This window comes from Citrus sinensis, chromosome 4 (assembly GCF_022201045.2).
Source record: "Citrus sinensis cultivar Valencia sweet orange chromosome 4, DVS_A1.0, whole genome shotgun sequence".
NCBI classification, from domain to species: domain Eukaryota; kingdom Viridiplantae; phylum Streptophyta; class Magnoliopsida; order Sapindales; family Rutaceae; genus Citrus; species Citrus sinensis.
In genome coordinates, this window is record NC_068559.1 from 1915576 (window position 1) to 1936897 (window position 21322).

A 21322-nucleotide genomic window follows, 5' to 3' on the forward strand; every position below is an offset into this window, starting at 1 on the left:
TTAAAAATTATAGTATTACCAAACTAGTCCTTAGACCCTTATGATGAAACTCAACCCCTCACAATTTAATTATACATATGAATTAAAAGTGTTTAATTTTGTTTCCCTCTAAGTTATTTATCAATGTCATTTGACACATTTGTGTCAAAACGTTATAAGGACAGTATTATTCCTATGTAAATATAATGCGGCACCTTCAGGGATTCATTGATTCCAGGGTTGTGTTAACTAATTCAGGGAGCACTTGCGTATGAAATAATTCACCGACCATGTTTCCTTGCGGATTCATTGATTCCAATGTAGCTGCTACCTGAAATCACGTGCAAACTCCTTGAATCGCATGCTTTCTCACCATAATTTTCTTTCTTTCTTTTTCCTACTTCCACAGTTGAAGTCCCTTTCCCTCTAACCTCTAACGAGGGTAAGTGCTTTTTTTTGGGGGGGGGCTCTTGATAGATTGATTGCACCAAATAATTTATCTTTTATTATTAGAAGCCTACATGATGAGGAAGAATTTTATTTATAAAAAGAATATACTTAATTAGAGAATAATAATGAACTTTACCGTTTATAAAATTGGTATTTCTAAAAAGATAACGTAATATTAAAGAAGAGACTCACCACACAAATTAGGTGAGTCGAAGTTCGTCAAAAAATTAATGATAAATATTCGTTTATTCCTTGTATTGTAGCTTAAGTGCTCATTTAGTCCTTATATTTTGGGGGGGGGGAACTCAATATACCATTGTTATTAAATGTGTTACATTTTTGTCCTTACTTTTACAATAATACCTACCAACAATATTATTGACATTAATTAATTTATCTATAAAAAAACATAATATTAGCAAATTAACAGATAATTATTTATAAATTAATTAATATAATTAACAAATAATTATTTATAAATAAATTAACTGTAGCCAACTTATAGTAATGTTTAATATCCTCACAACAATCTTACTAATAATTGTACATAAAAATTTAATTTACCAAATTAATCCTAAAAGTAAAATAATAACATAAAATTCACACTAATTTTTTTTTCAGGCTAATTTGATGAGTTAATATTTTTTCATTAATATCCCCAAGAATATTGTTGTAAGGGCATTATTGTAAAATAAAATTAGGGGCAAGAACGTAATATATAAAATAGTAGATGGTTTCTTAAGGTAATTTTTAAAATATAAGAACTAAATGGACTTTTAATTTAAAATAAAAGGAATAAGCAAGTAATTACCAAAATATTTGCTACACCATTGACTTTCGTTATAGACATAGAAAATTTTGTAAATATTAAATAGAAGAGCTACAAAATTATTCCATCTAATATATGAAGGAGTTGTTAAAGACAAATAACTTATCATAATTTTGAAACATTTCTAGTAAAAGTGAGGCTATTTGAACCCTCCAAAACACTCTTTCGACTCATTCTTTAGTTAAATTTTTTATTACTAAAACAACCCTAGCACAAATTACTATTACAATCTAAATAAAATAATTAAATAAAAAACTACTTCCTACTGTTCCATCTTTTACCCATATCTGTTTTGACGGTGAATTAATATTATATAATGTGGTTATATATTTCAATTTAGCCAAAAATTTCTTATTGGTCAAGGCTTGAATTCAGCCAATAATTTTTTCTTATCAGATTTTTTGGGATTCGCTAAAATTATCTCTCCTAATCAAGCTTTCGTTGTGTATAAAAGAAATTAGCCATGAATGAAAGCAAATGCTGCTACAAATATTATTTAAGTTATAATTGTTGTTTTCTCTAGTATAATATTTCATGGTCTGGTGATTTCATATAATCAATGGCGGATCTAGAAAAATAATTTACCGGGGGCTAAATTAGATAATAGTAAAATATAAAAAATTAAAATTTTGAATATATAAAATATTTATAATTAGTCTCTACGCATTTTTATATTTTAAAAATATTATGCAATATGCTCATTATCAATATTATTAAATTTATTATTTCTTATATAAACAATCAAACTATCACGTATCTCATCTGATTCCAAAGATGATTCTTCATGAGTTTTATTACTGAAACTGTTCGTTCTACTATTATTATATAAACTGGAAGAATTAACCATATTTTTTAGAATAGAAAATTTTTGAGTAGTAGGCTATCATTATTTTTAATTAAAATATATATTTTTATATTTTTTAAAAATCAAAGTTTAAATTTTATAAAGTTTAAATTTTATGGGGTTTATATTTTATAGTGACTATTTTAATAAATTTAATGAGGCTAATTACAAAATTAAAAAAATTCTTTTATTTTTAAATTTTTTTTTGGCCAGTGGGGGCTTGAGCCCCCACTGGTCATGTGCTACATCCGCCTCTGCATATAATATCTCTACAATTTTAAGGGAAGATGTGCTTATGAAATTGCGAAAACTAAAAAGTTAGAGAGAGACAAGGAGAAATAGCAGAAACCGTATTAATTTAATATAGGGTATAATGAGTATTAAAATGGTTTTGTAAAATAAAAGTGAGTTTATTAAGTAAATGGGTTTAATAAGTATTTTAGTAGATTTAAATAACTCTACCCTTCTAATGAGAGTATCTCAATATTTTTCTTAAAATCATTATAATAATCATTTTTTGAGGTGAATAAGTAAAGAAATCATACCTTTATAAAAGATAAAATATGCTTTATTAATTAGCACATGTATTTTCATTAATACATACTAGCACGTGGGTAGTCTATACCCATACAGTATATCATTCTCCATCCACACGTGCGAAGCCATTTTTAGGGCAACAAAGATATTGAATGGATAAGCAAAATTGGAAGATGATTCATTGTTTGAAAATATGTGTAAATGGTCCCCCTACATGTGAGATACTCTCTCTCTTTTTCTTTTTTTGGGAAAAAAAATAGACCCGATTAATTATTAATTGTTGGAATAGTGAAAATAACCAAACGATCCGTGTCTCCTATATATAATTAGAACACATGTTGGTTGGATATCATCATGAGTCATTATAGTTTAAGAATTACCCAATTTTCATGTGAAGAGACATCGATTGGTTAGAATTGATGATAATTTGTGATTGTTGTGTTAAATTATTTGAACATCTATTAAATATACACATATAAAAGTACTAATGAAACGTATTACATAAGTAGACAGTACTATACTAATAATTAATGGGGGATTGCTACTTTCCCCCCTACAGTAATTGATATATACCATTTACCCCCCTACTGTTTTTATAATGGCCAAAAACTTCCCTGACAATATAAGTTTATAATATTACCCTTATTTTTAATTACTCTTTTATTTATATTTATTTTAAATTAAATAAATTACATGAATAGAAACTAAATAAAAAAATTAAGTATTAAAAACAAGAAATATATGTTTTGATATGAGTAAAAAAATTAATAATAATTTTTTTCTTGTAATTATTTATTTTGTGAACATTTTCTTATAATAAACATTTTGTAATATTTTAAAATTAAATGTAAAAAGTATAGGTAAAATATTTTATTATCTATCTTATAATAAATTTTTATTTGTCATTCAAATTTTCTTATAATAATTTTTTTTATCATTTTATAATAACTTTCTTATATATTTATTATAAGAAAATTTTCACAAAATAAATAAGTACAAGAAAAAAATTTATTATTAATTTTTTTTCTCATATCAAAACATATATTTCTTGTTTTTAATGTTTAATTTTTTATTTAGTTTCTATTCATGTGATTTATTTAATTTATAATAAATGAAAATAAAAGAGTAGTTGAAAATAAGGGTAATATTGTAAACTTATACTGTCAGGGGGTTTTTAGCCATTATAAAAATAGCAGGGGGAGAAATAGTATATGTTGATTACTGTAGGGGGGAAATTGGCAATCTCCCATAATTAATTTATAAGCTAGCTTATTATCATAAATTTCACGTTAAAACTGGATTAAAAAATTAAAACCGTTTGTGATGGTGTAAATGAGCTTGTCAATTTCTTATGCTTGCAAATAATGCAGGTTTGTACATTATATTCGTGCTTAAAATGATGCTAATTAACTGGTCTTTTAAATTAAGAGCTTAGATACACTTCTTAATTTACAGGAAAGGTAATTGGGATAATGAACGAACCAATTTTCTTTCTATCGACGGCAATAAGTCAGAACTCATAAACTGTACTAAAAGAAGTTTACCTAAAATGAACAAAATTAGCTAGCATTCACTTTTGAAGAAGATGAATTAGCTTATAATTATGGCAAGAAATTATGGAGAAGTAAGTGATTATGAATCCATGGCCTATAATGACCATCATCTTTTTGGTTTTGGTGCACATGTAATTCTTTGATTAAAGTATCCATTGGCCATTTTTACCTTCTCTATATATATATATCATCGAAATTTACCTTAGCAGTACAATCTTTTATTTTTCCTTACTACTTTCCGATATGGTAACAAATAATGTTACACTTCTCTCTTCTCATAATTCATCCCTATTCTCATAATTAAACCCTGAAAATGTGGGAGTACTGTAAAGATTTGGATGACAATTTTTCAAATTTGTCTATGACATTGATATTAATTTGAGAAAATTGTCAATTCTAGGGTTAGGAATGAGGTGAAATCAAAGCTATTTAAAAATTAAAAAATAAAAAATAAATCATATTTAAATAGTGAATTCTAAACTAATTAATTTGTTCTCATCACTATTCACTTGTCCCAAAAACGAGGTCGTTCGAGTGCATGATTACACCTTTAACCTTTATATAAAGTCAAGCACAACCGCAACTGCCATTCCCAACACCTTTCTTGAAACCGCAATCAACGGCCAAAATCAAGGGACCAGTCAAACCATATATCAAACTCCCAATCTCAGACTAGTTCCCCACGTGTCATCGCACCATTAACCAAAATCCTTTACAATTTTGACTTCCTTCCCCTCCAACCAATAAAAATCTGCCATGTCACCTAAATTTCCTACACCCTTCCTCACACTCACATCCAATAGCGAAAAAAAAAAAAGCTCGCCCCGCCACCTTTTCTCTCTCCTCCGTGTGCCCCAACAACATCATAGCACAAAACATACACAAAGTCTAGAGCTTCACTTTATAATCATGTCGCTTCTTTTACAAAGCAAAAAAGATAAAAATAAAATTATAAAATAAAACTACAAACAGTAAAAAAAAATTCTCTTTTAAAAGCCTTGAGTTTAAACATTCACATTGACATTCAGTTCCTCTTGGCAATTGTTAGCATGGAAGATGCTTCAATTGGCTCAGCTGCTGGCCAAGAACCGGTTCCGGGTACGCCCGGGATTCGGGAAGTGAGATCCGAGACTAATGAATCAGGGATTTTCGGGTTCAGTGAAGCGGGTGGTGGTGGGATTAGGAAGGTGGGATTGAGAGCTGAGATCGATACTTCGCCGCCATTCGGGTCTGTTAAAGAGGCTGTGACCCGGTTCGGTGGAAGCGAGTCTTGGCCGCCACTTTACAAGCTCGCTGAATATGTAAGTGCTGTATTTTTTTTTTCTTTCCCTATATTCGAAATTTGCAGTGTGTAACGGTACGACGTTTCGTGCACTCCACAAAAATGTGGATGACCTGTCGTTTATCTTGCTGAAACAACAGCTCATTCATATAGCTTTATAAACGACTTGTCTTCCGTGTCTTATGACATTAGACTATGAAATGGAAAAAATTGCTTTATATATTATTATGTGTGTATGCAGAATGGAAATTTGATAGAGGTATGGGGATCTTGGCCCCTAGACCAAATTAAATTCTTAAAAGACAAGGTTTTTAATTGAAATTCAGCTAATTTTTTTGTGTAATTTACGTTTTCTCCTCTCCAAATTAGTCTTTATGTTGTTTCTCCATGATGACCCTGTTGAGCCAAAATCTAAAGTTGGGCACAGTGTATATTCCTTTTGTCTCATGATTCGAAATTGTCGTATTTGTATTATGACTTGTTTGAATTTGCATATTCTAAAATTCCGTGCATTGATTAATGCATGTTACCTAATGCTACTTATTCAGAATCTCAATAAAACTGTTGACGTTGTACATAATGTTTCCTAATTCTCAAAATTATTTTTCACCCACTTAAGATTTCGGAAATCCCCTGCATGATTGCCATTTTATTTGTTATAAGCAGCATGGTGTTGGGGAGTTTGATATAAAGAAAGTGGAAGAACAGGCAGCAGAATTGGAGAAGGATTTGATTGTGAAAGAATTGGAGACTCTTGATGTCTTGGAAGAACTGGGAACAACAAAGAAGATTGTTGAAGAACTGAAGCTGCAGCTGCAAAAAGAAGCCTTGAAGTGCATGACTACTCCAGAAATCAAAGAAATGAACAAGGAACATCAGAGAAATTTTGTTAGCAACAACAATGATCAGCAGCAGATCATGGTGGGGTGTTCAAGCCCTTGCCCTGCATCATCTCCTGACTTGATTCTTATGGAACTGAAGCAAGCAAAATTAAACCTTGGAAGAACTATTAATGATCTTGGAGTGATTCAAACTTCTGTGGAATCGTTGAATAAGAGAATGAAGAAGGAGAAGAGAATGCTTGAAACGACACGCGAGAGGCTAACATCAAAGTTTGCCTCAGCTGGGGTGCCAACTTTGGGAGAGGAGCTAAAGCAAGTGAGAGAGAAGCAACAGATTGATGGAAGCGGTTTCAAGAATTGTAGCAATTTTTCACAGGGAGAGCAGTTGAAGAAATTGGCCGATGCTTCGAAAGCAATGCTGGTGAATGAACAGAGCAATAAGGCTTGTATAAAGACAGCTGAAATGAGGTGGGTTGCTGCTAAAAAGATGGAGGAAGCAGCAAAGGCAGCAGAAGCCCTTGCTCTTGCTGAAATTAAGGGTCTATCATCAAGCAGTCATGAGAAGCCCTCAGGATTTCTGCTGCCGGAACCTGAAGGGCAATTCTCTCCTCTGTCTTTCAAAAGTCAGAAGGCTGAGGAAGTAAGTATCTCTAAATTGGTTATTCTGAGGATGATGGAGGAAGCAGTGGCTGAAGTTAAGCACAGCAAACAAGCATTAGAAGAAGCACTTAATAGAGTTGAAAATGCAAACAGAAAGCAACTCGCTGCTGGAGAAGCACTCATCAGATGGACACCAGATTATGATACTATCAAAAGGACTCAGCCACAGCCAATGTACAGTCCAAACAGGTTCAAAATTATCCACCCAACTGATCATTATCATCCACAAAAATCCCCATTAAATAAAACAAGCAATCCAGAGCTTGTGACTGATGATCAGCCAAAGCCAGTTTTGAGGCCAACAGTTTCAATGAGAGATATACTCAGTAGAAAGCAAGTTCAGCCAGAGGAATGTGTTGTGAGGAGGCAAGCTGAAAAGCATCCTGCAGAAAGACAAAAGGTGGCTTTGAGTCAAATGCTTCAGGAATTGAGGGAAGATTTATCATTTCCCAAAAAAACTGAGAATATCGAATGTGATGATGATCATCAACAAAAGCAATTCTTTGCACAAAGGAGGAAGTTTGGGTTTATTCACATTTCACTTCCCTTGACAAAGCAAAGTAAGAAGAAAATGCAAGCTTTGAACCCTATGTGAGTGCTTATGGTTATCATTTTTTATAAGTTATTTTGTAGTTGTGATGTGATCTTGCTTGATCATAATTGGTTTGAAATGATGGGTTTGTTTGTAGTTTGATGTGTGGAATTGTTGGGGGAGGTAAGACATAAGCCTTCCTTTTTTTTATTAAAAAGCTAGATATATATGATTACATGTGGATTGGTGTTCTTTCTATGCATAGCAAAATACATTATGAAACCGTTTAATTAGGATTACTGAAACAATAACTGGTCTAATTGGCACTTAAGTGAAATTAGCAGCTATAATTAAAGAAATGCAATGACAGTTCATTATAGTAAATGAACTTCTGTCATCTATGCGAAACATGTAACATTTATGGTGGGTAAATGTGGTGTGAAATGCGTCTGGGCCAATTCATGTGGCCAATTCCTGGTGGGTCTCGAGCCTCAAGCTCTGGGCTTCATTCGCCGTTATGATGAATGCATAGTTAAAAGAGAGAATAAATCATCAAGGTTGACAACAATTCATCACTCACAAAACTTAGAAAGAATGAACAATACTAATGATTACCATTTACCAAGATCAAACGTAGTATGTAGTTACGTATATTACTGACATAATTTCTTAATCATATAGGTACAACTTAACAAGATATAGATTAATTATTCTGTACAATTCTATACATATAAGATATTTTCTTTTTAGGAAAATTTAATGATATGATATTCATACGTGTTAAACGGATACTTTCAAAATTATAATTTTAAATTCATTGAAATTAAATAAATTATATCTAAATACTACATTTTTATTATTAATTTACTTGTTATAACTTATTTTTGTTCATGAATTTAACTAACACGTTCGATATTACAATTAGGTTATGTTTAAATATACGCTCCTATAGAAGAAAAATTTTACTTTACGTCGCTACCAATGAGAGTTCAACCTCCTCTCACCACTCTAATATCAGGTAACTAGTGAATTAATATTTTTAACTCGGACCTATTAATGACTAAAGTTCAAATATTCTCACTAGCATAAAGCGGTTCAATAAAAAAAATCTCCTTTTGATAAATAAGGTTTAGATATGGTTGTTTTATGAGAATAACTCATGCTTAGATACCATGAGTTCATGCTCGCATAAACAATTTTCCTCTTATATATATATATATAACAAATACATGGATTTAAACTCTCACATAATTTTCAAATAATAATTTTTGTGTATATGTAACGAGGGTCATGCTACAGTGCACTACAGTTTTATCCATGTAACGATTAGGGATGGCAATTGTACCCGCAAACCCGCAAACCCGCCCAAATCCACCCGTCAAAACCCGCCCATTGCGGGTGGGTTTAGTATTATAAATGAAAATCCACACATGGATGCGGGTGGGTTTGGTATTAACCTTATATCCGGTGGATACCCGCATGAATATCCACTAAATCCGCATTATTTTTTTCTAAATATTTTTAATTTAATTTAAATCTAAAAATGTATAAAGAAAATAATGTCATTAATCAAATTACCAAATAGCCAAAGGCTCAAAGTTGTGTATGTGTGTATGTGGCCCATCTCTTATTCTAAAGTCATAACCTAAAGAAAACTAAAGGCATTTCCCTTCGAATTAGTATTTGAAAATATTAATTTTAATTATTATTATAGGCATTGTGTTGGATGGGTGCTTATGATGGTGAATGAAATGAATATCTTCTCTTGGAGCTTATTTTAAATGATAATATGAAATGTAATTATTATTTTTAGATACTAGTTTGTGTTTTTTAAATAGATTTGTGTAATTTATACTTAAATTTGAGAATTTGTGTTGAATTGATGTGAAAATTTTAATTTTTCATTTACATTGTTTAAATATAAAATTGAGTATGTTATATGGAATTTGAGGTTATTATTATAAATTTATATATTAAACATTTGTGATTTTAAATACAGAAATCCGCAAAAAATCCGCTGAATACCATTGCGGGTTTGGTAATTGTTAAAACCAACTGCGAGTGGATTTTTTTAAAAAAATTAAAATTTACTGCAGGTTACAGGTGGATTTAATAATTTAAATTTTATGCGGATTTAAATTTAATAATAAAAAATCCGCTGCGAGCGGTGTTCATTGTCATCCCTAATGACGATGAAACAATTAAAAAATATACTAATAAAAGTATTATCTACCTCTGCGATTGTATCACACACCTCACCACTAGATGTCCACACTATAGCACTACCCAGCAGCTAGTTCTGATATCATATGTTCCATCTGATTGGACCAAAAGCAAAATCCCCAACAAATCAATGTCACCAACATCATTTCAATCAATCACACTCTTTTCAAATCTCAAAAACACCCTCAATAACCCCAAATATTACAGCTAATAACCAAATAAAACGACACTCTTCACGTGCGTTTCAGCAATTTCGTGCTCTTACGAGCAATCATACGATATTACGATTCTTTATCATACTGTACGAGGAATGAACAAATCAACTTTTTAACCAATACCTGTTCGTATCAGCAAATTACATCATGGCGCGTCATCAACTCGAGCCGCACAACTTTGACGTGTCACACTCTGACTCGTCTGTCACTGACCCATTATTTAAAATCATTTTGTGCGCCATTAACTTCACCCACTTTTGGGATGCCGCCAGAAAATTTTATACTAGCAACTTGACCCGCGCAAAACTGTAGAAAACGTGCACGTTAGCATCAAGGCTTTTTAATTAAAAATAAAAGTTTTAAAGCTCTGGCAAACATGTTCCGAATAATAAATTGGCACACGTACTAAAATTGATGAACAATTTTCCTTTTCATTCCTTTTCTATTAAAAAAAATTTATATGGTACACTTTCATCAAATTTGGTCAATAAAAAAAATTAATATTTAATTTTAACTAAATTAATTTTCGTCTCGAATAAGTCATACTTCAACAAATTCATGAAAAATTATATTGGATCTAACTTAAAGATTGTAAGGAGATTAAAAATTGTTATAGGCAAACCCAATTTAAAAATAATAATAATAGTTATGAAGAAATTTCAATTAAAATCGTAAAATAAGTTTGAATTTAAGCCCAAACAAGACACTTAACCCAATAAAAAATTATGCCAATTGCTATTCCCGCCACACGTTTCACATTATAATTTGGAGATAAGTTTATAAAACATAATCACATAATTAATTTTTAATCTCATAAGTTTTGTTTTTAAATGACAAAATTCATAATTAAAGATTTGATATAAATTCTCAAGCGCAAGTTAGCAATACCCACCAAATGGAAAATTAAAAGGAATAAAAGGAATAAGCAACTTCTTCCTACGCTTTTTATTTGTAATGAAGTTTAAAAAAATTGCAGAGCTCCGAAAGGGCCATTAATGGCGAATCAACCAAGAACCCGCAAAAGGGTTCATGCAATACGTCGAGCTCCAGATGGTAGCGCTTTTGAAAAGTGGTACACAGTTGCAAAATGCTTATTATGGCATCGTTCTTTTTTCTTTTCTTTTTTTTTTCTTGCTTTAAAGTGTAATTTTTGTTTTTATATTTTTGTTTTTGGGTATGTTGCAGCGATCGTTGTGAAGCTATGGTGCCGATTGCATTGGTTGACATGCACGAGTGTGAAGCAAAAGTTAAGAACAAAGTGAAGAGATTCAAAGGTGTTTGTGAAAAACCAAAACTTGTGAAACAGGACTCTTACAGTGACCAAATTAGATCGCCTTTTCGAATCTTTATGTAAGTTCTTAACTTTCATTGTTTCTTTGACTAGGTTCCCATTTTATTTAATCGGGTACCATCTTAATATGTGCCATATTGTTTATTTCAATTGACTGAGTCGATATAAATGTGTAAAAGCTCTAGCTTTCTTGATCACCATGCATTTAGATTTGTTTTGTAGAGCGTTTTTAATGTCCCCTTTTTTTGGTCTCTATTGTAGCTACAAAAAGTCTTACGCTGTCTTGGGAGCGACTTCAATGTTGTTAGAAGCACTTTTAAATACTAAAAAGCGAAATTGTTTATTCATAATAGTGTCTGGTTGAATGGATAGAAGTGCATTTGGTGCTTTCTACAAAAGTATCTAACAAATGTTCGCTGAAAATCTCAAATGTGGTTTTCCAGGGAAACATTTGTGGAGACTTGTGGTAGTCGGGAATTGATTGACATTGATCAAAAAGGGTTCGAGAAATGGAAGAATATGTCGAAGGAGGTAACATTCAGAACAGAAAATTATGTGCAAATCCTTGCTAGTTGTTTTATGTTGGTATCTTAATATTATTGCATTTGCCTTGTGTTTTTCAGGAGAGGCAACCGTATGTCATTAAGGCAGAAATGCTGGATGCAGCGCACCAGAGGGCTTTGCTTGAAGAAGTTACTAGTATGCCGAGGGTAATTTACCTTTTTGGCTCTTGATGTTGTGATATTCTGAAATTGAATGGCATTTAAGCTCACCTTGTTGTATTGATAATAAGCTCTTGGAATAAATATATCGTCAGCTTAAGGCTTCAAAGTTACATTATCTAGTAATTTCCTGTTTTGTATAAAATAGTTCCGTGGGAACTAAATTGGAATTCTCAACCAATATATCATGTGCAAAATGATTGTTGGCTTATCCTTCAATTGGACTTCTGGTAGTAGTTTCCTTCAATGAAGAGAAATTGAAGGGAGTCGCGTATCTTGATATATTTTTGTCTAATTTTAATATGTTTGTAAATGACAGAATCATAGAGATTGATTTTTGCTCTTTGTCGAATTTCATAGTTGAATGAATGTCATTTCACAATATTGTGATACTTGATTCCTTCTGACTGGTTGATTCTTTATTTACTATCATCTGTTGAAATGTAAACTTTTCCTTGTTTCCGTGAAATTGCAGTTTATGGATGATGAAGCAGATTCAGCAATGGTCTGGAAGTATGATAAGGTTAGTTACTTCAACTTTGCAAAACACACTCTTTATAACTTGGACTTATTTACCTTCAAATTCTAATTGATTGTTTCTGGCTCTTAGTCCTATGATCCTATTTATTCTACAGAGATTCTGAAGTGTTCTAATAGCTCTGGATTTGAGAGCTTAAACACATACAATCGGTATGCTTTTCATTATGAATTTAAAGCTAAATGGTCTTTTTGCAATCAACATCTGACACTACTTACTCATTGAAAACTTCATGAAACAGGGAAGTAATGGATCTGTGGACTCTTGAGCGGTCTCATAGTAGATGGCTCCCTTTCTTTGAAATTTTGTGTTGAAGGGGCACAATATGATATGCAATGGCAGAAAATCAGTATTCTTAAACAGAATTTTTGCTGTAAGCGTATCTTCTCAAAGGCAAGTCATTTTGGCTAGTGTACAGTAGCAGTAGGATGTTGGGTTTCTACAGGGTAATTAGCTATTATAATCGATATGCTTTAATGTGTTTTTTGCTATTTGGAGGAACAATTTTGTTCATATTTTTGCCGTTTAGTTGATTTGGTTCCTCCGATCCCAAAAAAAAAAAAATGATTTGGTTCCTCCTGTGAACACATTGCCCGTCTACTCTCTGATTCTCTTATAATGGATATGAATGGATTGAAGGACATTATATTGGACAAGCTTTTGTTATTGTTCATAAGCCTTGTGAAATTTGTGTCAATTTTTATTAAAGTGTTGCTTCATTCGGGATGGAGGATGAGAATTGAAAATGGAGATTTAATGAAAGTTTCTTCAAGGTAGTGAAAGCTATAAATCCAGGGTACATATAATTTAAAGAGGGATGGAATGTGGTGCATGATAATTGAAAAAGACGGTTCTATTCAAATTTTTTTTCATCAAGGGCCACCACAAGGGAAATTTGAAGTGGCGTGATGAGTTAAATTTTAGCAGACGAATTTGATTTATTTATTAATTGAACCAAGAACACTAATTGTTAATTCCATTAATTTTTTATTGTGTTAGTTTAGGTTAAGTCTGCGTTACTCCAGAAGTAAACATATCCTAATAGTGTTGAGTCGATTTGTATTTAATTATTCATAATTTGTATGCATACTACTATATGGTTCTGATTATTTTAATTTTATTTTATTATTCAGTAATTATCAACTATATTTTTTAAAAAATTAATAAAAAAGTTAGATCGACATTAAATCCAAATCCCTTTAAAATTGAATCATTTTTAAAATATTGCACATGTAGCATAGATTTATTTAGGGATGGCAATTGGGAGGGGAAGGGACCAATCTCCTCGTATCCATTTATGATATTTTGTGTATGTTTCCGTTCCCTTCCCATTCCTGTCAAAATTATTTAAGAGAATCCTCATCTTCTCTCTGAATAATAATAAGGGATCTTCGAGAGTCTCCGATCTTTGAATAATTAATATTTTTTTTTTGTTTTTGATTTTGAGTTAATCATATTAAAATAAAAAATTCAAATAAAAATAAACTTCAAAATATATCTTATATTAATATCTATTACAAAAGTCATATACATTAAATTAGTAAGTAATGCAGCATGCAAGGGATACAAATTATCATGAACAAATTAATAGCCTAATACAAAATTATTACAAATAAAATTAAATTTAGATTCAAAATTAACTTTTCAATGGTGGTGTGGACACTTTATAAATGTGGATTATTTTATTTACAATACAATAGTTAAGTCGAAGCAAATTAAGAGCAAATATTATATTAGATTAGATATTAAAATTGTGATTTGCTGTGGGTAATTATAACATCTAAAAATAAATAAAAAATAGATTTAAGTTTAAAATATTTAATGAATATTAAAATTAAAACAAAAGTTTTGGGCTAATAGAATCTGTTCGGTCTTTTTAATGTCTTAAATAAAAATTTTGGACTTTAATTAGTTAATTAAGCTTAAAAGTTTAATAATATAAATATTTTGATATTTTTTATTTTTATCAATACTTATAATTTTATAATTCAAATTTTATTATTTATTTACTAGTAATTTTAAAAATTAAAAATTAAAATGGAGAAATGGGTAGGGGATGAGGATTCTACCTCATTTCCGTCCCCTCTCCGAATAAGAAATTAGGTATGAAATTATTCTCATACCCTTCTCGAATGAGAAAAATCCCTAAAGATACCCCGTTCTCGTGAAAATTTTTGTCATCCCTAGTTTTATTTAAAAAATAAAAATAAGTTAACACAATATAATTCTGCGGCCATAAGGAAATTTTACATGTGGAAAACTCAAATCCAACATGAGTAGTATATTGGGAACTCATATTCAACTTGATTAATGATCATGTTAATTTTAATAATTTAGATTAATCAAACCTGTTCATGTAGTATTCATTCATGTCAAAGTGACGGATCAACGTCACACGGTCAGAGATTGCTCCCCTTAATTTTGCAATGTTAGAGCCGACGTCGTTTCAGCACTTTTAAATGAGGTCGCATCTACTGTTATCACACGTGGCAACATCAGATGCAGGGTTTCTTAAAAAGAAAAAAAGTTTAAGATGTCACGTAACTTAATGAATTCCACGTGAGCCTTACACGTGCTGCCCTCCGCTTATTTATTATCATTATTTTGTATTATTTGCAAAAGAAAAATAAATTAAAATGAATTGCAAAATTAGAAGTTCATATAGCTCGCCCTCCATCTTCGAAGCAATGCCTCAAATGGACTGCACATACAGCAATATCAGAAGCACTTCTTTGCTAATTCCTTCAAGACCTGCTCTCAGCTCTGCACATCAGCTTTTCTTCCCTTCAACGCTCAAACTATCGGTCTGCTGCTTGTCTTCATTTTCATTTTTTTTCAGTTACTTTCTTTTTTTAATTTAATTTAATATAACAATGCTATTTTATTATTTTTGTAGAAATTTAAACGTCTGGTGATTAAAAACGCTTGTGGCTTTGATGAAAATGGATCCTTTAATGGGTTTCCAATTACACCCAACAAGCTTTTTATGCAAGAGGTATTGTGTTATAATGGATTGTCTTTTTTTTTTAATAAATTCTGGCTGTTGGATTATTATATAGGTTTGAAAAGAGCTCGATTATGGTTTCTGGGTTTGTTTTAAATTTTCTTTAATGATTTATTTTGGTGTAAAAGATTCATTTTTAAGTTTTTTTGTGTGTTTGTTTGTATTTAAGGCTATTGGAGCTGAATATGGTGAAGGTTTTGAGACTTTTAGACAAGATGGGCCGTTAAAAGTTGATGTGGTTAGTAATTTCTGTGATTATTGATACTTATTAGTCAATTTAGCTGCCTTGTTATGGTTGAAATAAAAGAGTTTAGTTTATTTATTAAGAATTTAATTAATTTTTTCTTTTTTACGTGTACAGGATTTTTTGAATGATAGATTACAGGAAGGATTTCTTAAACGGATTCGGTATGCCATGAAGCCGGATGAAGCCTATGGGCTCATTTTCTCTTGGGATGTGGTGGTAAAGTTTTAATCTTTGCTCATGTTTTGTGAGGAGTCATGTAATGACTTAAATGTGTTAAATTATCTGAGTGTGGTGGGTTGATGGGAGATGCTTGATATGATGTAGTGGATTAACTGCATGTGGAATGTGTTTCAGGCTGATACTCGAGCTCTGAAGTTGAATGCTTGGAAGCAGCTTGCCTTTGAGGAGGGTATGTAACGATCTTTTCCTGTCAATTTTCTCACATTAGTTTGTCCTGAAATAAAAATCATTATAGTTTATAGCTCAATATATGTACCAATCACGTATTCTACTTGGTAAATAGCTCTTTGGGGAGACAAATGGGAAAATATTGCTAGTTAGGTAATGAAGTCTCGGGACTGTCAGTTTTTTCTTGATTATGGGATTGGAAGCTAGTTGAAAAAAGTCATATTTCTTTCCCATAAGCGCTTAATTTAGTGGGTTCTCTTCTTAAGTTAGATTCTATATTCTGGATTGTTTTATGCAGTTGAAAGGCTTGAATTCTTCTTGCATTCCGTCCTAAGAGGGTGAATCTGAATTGTCTTAGGCACTTTGATATTACTTAGGTGGTTACATTGATGCTCTTGCAGGAAAGGAAATTCCTCAAGAAGGTGATGTGCTCAGACAGATACTTAATGCAGGTGCTGACCATGTTCTACATAAGGTTTGAAATTCTCTGTCATGTTAGAATTTTTGTTTTTTTTTTTTTTTGGTCCTAACGTGCACATCATCCCATTATGGTGCTGAATGTTGTCTCTGATATGCACTTTATGATTGTTTCTTGTTATGACTTTTAATACTGATAAGGTGGAGCTCAAGGGTTATCCATTTGCTTAGGCCTTGGTTTTGCCAAAGAGGCATTAGCTCTTTCTGTTGTTCTTGATTTGTTTGGACTGGAATGCGTAATCCATTTCTTTGCCTTTTTGCCGATAAATCTGGTCAAGCAGTTGTGTAACATATTCACTAGCATGGAATTACCCAATGATGATTTCATTTGAGGATTCCTTAATGTAATATATTGTATGAATTTGTATTTTGTTGCTTGTTGGTTGACCCTGTTTTTTGTATGTCCCAACATTTTCCTGTCCCTGTGTGTGCGTGAATTTCTGTCTCCGTGTATATATATATATTTGGGAGAAATAAGCTTCCATACCATTTTCTATCTGCCATTACCACAAGAATGTAAATCTCATACAAGTAGATAGAAGAGAGAGAGAGAGAGAGAGAGAGAGAGTGAGAAAAATGAAGTTACAGTTACCCTAAAAATTGGTTATTTTTATCTGTATCTTGGTATAAATGTTTTTCTGCATGTGATTCTGTCATTCGTCTACTTTTTGCACCTTATATCTCTTATATCTTACCACTCTGAAAATATCCAGGTGTTGCTTTGGGGTAAAGAAGAAAGTGAACTGGATAGGTTGAAGTCAAGGCTTACGCAGTTATATTATGATAATCTCCTTTCAGTGAGAGCTCATTTTTATTCGTCCTGTCTTAGTTATTATGTTTGTTTGTTAGATGCAAAACTTAATATGTTCACAATTTCCTTCATTCAGGTTACAGAGCCCATGGAGGGGCTACAAGAATGGCTGGATGCTGTGTCCTCAGCTCGCATCCCTTGTGCTGTTGTTTCAGGTCTTGATCGAAGAAAAATGGTTGAAGCCTTAGAGCGAATGGGACTTCTAAAGTATTTTCAGGTTGGTATCTTCAAGCAATCAAATTATTTTATTGATGGAGATAATAATTGTTACTTGTTGACACATTAATCAACATGGCCCTGCAAGAGATATATCCGGTTGTGATTTCTTATATTAATTTAGCAAGTTGTACTAGTTGCCTAGTAATCGGATTGTTTATTATCATACTTCATTTCTCTGTGTCATTCTATATGCAACAGTTTCATGGTCTCCATTTGAAATCTAGGTCTCATTTTGGTCTGTTTCCCAATTGTCATGTCAACCATATTAGAGACTTGACGCAGTTTGAAGTGAAAATCTGACTGATTGAGAACAAACTTTTGGTTTGCCATAAATGCATTAAAGAAGAGAAGGTGATCAAGATTTCTTTGGATTTTCAGGCTATAGTGTCTGAGGAAGATGGCATGGAGTCAATGGCTCATAGATTTCTTTCTGCAGCTGTGAAGGTATGCTGGGGAGTAAGCTTAATTATTCATCTTAAAGTTTTATGTGCATGTCTTCCATTGTGGCTTCATCTTGAAAACATGAAATTTGGGGTATGACACAATGCATGTGTAGGAGATTGACCAGATAGGTTCTGATATTTGTATTGATCTACATGATCAATTTTTTTGCAGCTGGATCGGAAACCATCGAAGTGCGTGGTATTTGAGGATGACCCTAGAGCCATAACAGCTGCTCACAACTGTACAATGATGGCTGTAGGCTTAATTGGTGCTCATCGCGCGTGAGTATTCAAATTTCAACCACTTTATTTTTCAATTGCTGAGTGGCCAAAAATGTGTTTTGTTAATATTATTTGTAATTCTGAAATGCAGGTATGATCTAGTCCAGGCTGATTTAGCAGTCGCTAATTTTAACGAGCTTTCGGTGATCAACCTACGGAGATTGTTTGCTAACAAGGGTTCTACTTTCATGGAACGGCAAAAACAGATTGTCGAGAAAGTTCCTCCCAAAAGAAAACTTACGATCGATACCATTTTCTGATTCATTTTCATCCTGTCGCTTTCTCTTCTATTGCCACAGTTTCTTCTGTAATTAAGCAGCAGCCCATATTGCAATTTCTTGGTGTTTATCTAGAAAAAATCATATACCAATTGGTTTTTGGTATATCAATGTAGAATATTAGTTACATGTATGCAATTCTTTCAACTCATCATAGAAACCTTAAAATTTCAGAATTCGATTGTCGGCATATCCTCCCGCCAGGTTCATATCCAATGTTGATTCACTTTTATAGTTGCCTAATTAGTGAATTTTGGTGGTAGTTGGCATTGGTATCAACTTTCCAAGATCGGAGCATCATCCAAAAATTCTTCTAATTTTTCCCTTTAAAGTATTTATTTGTTTACTAACGTGCTAGATATGGTAAAGAGAAGTTTAGAAAGGTAAGTCCCTTTTCATGATTTTTCAAATAAAATAATTATATATTATTTTAATCAAAAAATTTTTCATCAAAATAATAATTACTATAATATTTTCCTCCATCCAAGAATTATAAGATAAAATATTAATATAATATAAAATTAAAGGTTGACTTTTGAAATAAAATTTTTCAAATGAGATAGTGTTTATTAAAGAAAGAGAAGCACTATCTTTTTTAAAGAATTTCATTTAAAGTGTTTTTTTAAACTTTTTTTTGTAAAATTTCATTTGAACAAACTTTTGGCGGTGATCTTAGCATGTCATTTAAGACTTATTCTTCTTATATTGTCTGACAATCTCAAAAGTTTTTGTAGAACTCCTGGATTTTGTTTTTACATAATTTGTTATTCAAGCCATGGAATTATAGACCTTGAGTTTTAGCTTAATGGATTGGAGACCGAAATTGTTTTGCTTGATTACGAGCTTATGAATTCTTGAGATTGATTTTTTATACGTGTTTAAATCTAAATATCATTTCCTTTAGTGAGTAATTCTTGTGAAAATGACTTTGTTCAAGAATTGATATGAGACCTTTGAGCATGTTTTCCTGGCCTTCTGGATAAAGGAGATGTAATGAGAATCAATATGCTAACTAGTGTATGGTTCGGAAAGTAAGGAGGGCAGGGCGCTATTAGGTAAAAAAGTGAATAATGCCGGGATGGTTTCAGCTCGATAGTGAGGAGATCTTGAACTGAAACAATTTAAATTATAAGCTGTTATTGGAACTTGATGAATGGCATAGCTTGTGAAAACTACTTTGGGATGCTATATAGTTTTCATATATTGAAAATTACTTAACTAAGCACTTGATCTTTGGTGTTCTTGAAGTGCTTTTAAATTGAAATGATCTTTTATGGTAAAGAAAAGAAAAAATCAATAGCTTTATAGTTACCCATTGGGCTTGCTTTTCTGGTGCCTTTATAAAATGGGAGGTGCAGTGGATAGACTATGAGCAGCATGATAATGTCCTGTAAATCTTAGATGATGTTGTGTAGACATATATTTGGATTTTTTGTGCCAAATTCTAATATATGTTTTACAAGTGTTATGTAGGAATGTAGTTAAATTGTAAGACCTTGGTGAAAATATACTGTTTATCATATGGTTTAGTTCTTTTGTTCACACTTCTATGGCTATAGGTCTGACACATAGCATGTGGACATTCTGCCCAATTTGACAGATACAATACTAGATATTCTACCTAATTACCTCAATCTAGTCATTTAATTAATAATATACTCGACTAGCATGTTGTGTTGGTAGAAAAAGCATAAACTGCAATTGTTGGTAGACCTGCACATTGTGCATTTTTTGTGGAAAAAATATAACCTGAAATTAATGATGGATTTGAAGTATTTTTTTTAAGGGATATTATCATCCGTATACCTTATAAATGCATTGTTATCAAAAATATTATAACACTTTGAAGGTGTATCAATCGTTCACCCTAAATTGACAAAAGTTATCTACCGACCATCAAACTGTTAGCTGCCGTTTGAAAGTTAATGGAATTATAGCAAATTGACGATTTTACCCTTGAAAAATATCACTTGTATACCCTTAAATTCTTTTATTATCACTTGTATACCCTTAAATTCTTTTATTATCACTTGTATACCTTTAAATTTTTTTATTATCACTTGTATACCCTTAAATTCTTTTATTGTCATTTGTATACCCTTAAATTCTTTTATTATCACGTGTATCATATGAAAAGATCAAATTACCCCTCTGGCGTTATCCTATTTAAACAGCAAGTAACGTTTTGGTGAACGGCAAATACATTTTGTCAACTTATGGTGGACGATTAATACACCCTCAAAGTGTTGTAGTATTTTTTATAACATAACATCTAAAGGTATAAGAATGATAATTTCCTTTTTTTTAATATAATTGATCACATATGCTTACATACAAAGAATTATTTATACTTTATTTAAAGGTCACTACAACCAAATTACTCGATTGTAGTCGTATAATGAATACTTGAGCTGGTAGATCATATAATTTGTTTGACCAGTTTGGTATATATTATTATGCAAATTTTTAGTCGTATGTCTCATATATTTAAATTATCTTTGTGTTTTAGTAGATGGAACCAAAATTCAAGGAGTCTGATTGTTTCAAAGAAAAGATTTCTGATAATCATCACTAGATGCAATTGAAGACATCAAACAAAATTAAGTTTTAAGCAATCATCATTAGAAGCAATTGAAGACATCAAACAGAACTAAGA

The 21322-nt window shown here is 31.6% G+C and overlaps 3 protein-coding genes across 4 annotated transcripts; all 3 read left to right on the forward strand.

Annotated features, from left to right (window-relative positions):
* The first annotated feature begins 5124 nt into the window (after positions 1–5124).
* LOC102625195 (WEB family protein At2g40480) lies at positions 5125–7743 on the forward strand. Its single transcript, XM_006486149.4, has 2 exons — positions 5125–5493; positions 6141–7743. Exons 1-2 carry the CDS (start codon positions 5242–5244, stop codon positions 7569–7571), a joined length of 1683 nt encoding a protein of 560 aa, XP_006486212.1. The 5' UTR covers positions 5125–5241; the 3' UTR covers positions 7572–7743.
* Positions 7744–10847: 3104 nt separating this feature from the next.
* Positions 10848–13175, forward strand: LOC102612396 (high mobility group B protein 7). Of its 2 annotated transcripts, none has more exons than XM_025101383.2 (7): positions 10848–11018; positions 11132–11296; positions 11681–11768; positions 11861–11947; positions 12435–12482; positions 12595–12649; positions 12739–12832. In XM_025101383.2, exons 1-6 carry the CDS (start codon positions 10942–10944, stop codon positions 12601–12603), a joined length of 474 nt encoding a protein of 157 aa, XP_024957151.1. In that variant the 5' UTR covers positions 10848–10941; the 3' UTR covers positions 12604–12649; positions 12739–12832. The 2 variants fall into 2 exon arrangements, with proteins under 2 accessions (XP_024957151.1, XP_006486515.2); XM_006486452.4 differs by having other exon boundaries at positions 10849–11018; positions 12570–12649; positions 12739–13175.
* Positions 13176–15112: 1937 nt separating this feature from the next.
* LOC102624916 (uncharacterized) lies at positions 15113–18856 on the forward strand. The gene is made up of 11 exons (XM_006486148.4): positions 15113–15301; positions 15394–15492; positions 15671–15739; positions 15863–15964; positions 16103–16157; positions 16558–16631; positions 17347–17430; positions 17521–17661; positions 18042–18107; positions 18279–18388; positions 18480–18856. Exons 1-11 carry the CDS (start codon positions 15134–15136, stop codon positions 18646–18648), a joined length of 1137 nt encoding a protein of 378 aa, XP_006486211.1. The 5' UTR covers positions 15113–15133; the 3' UTR covers positions 18649–18856.
* Positions 18857–21322: the final 2466 nt, after the last annotated feature.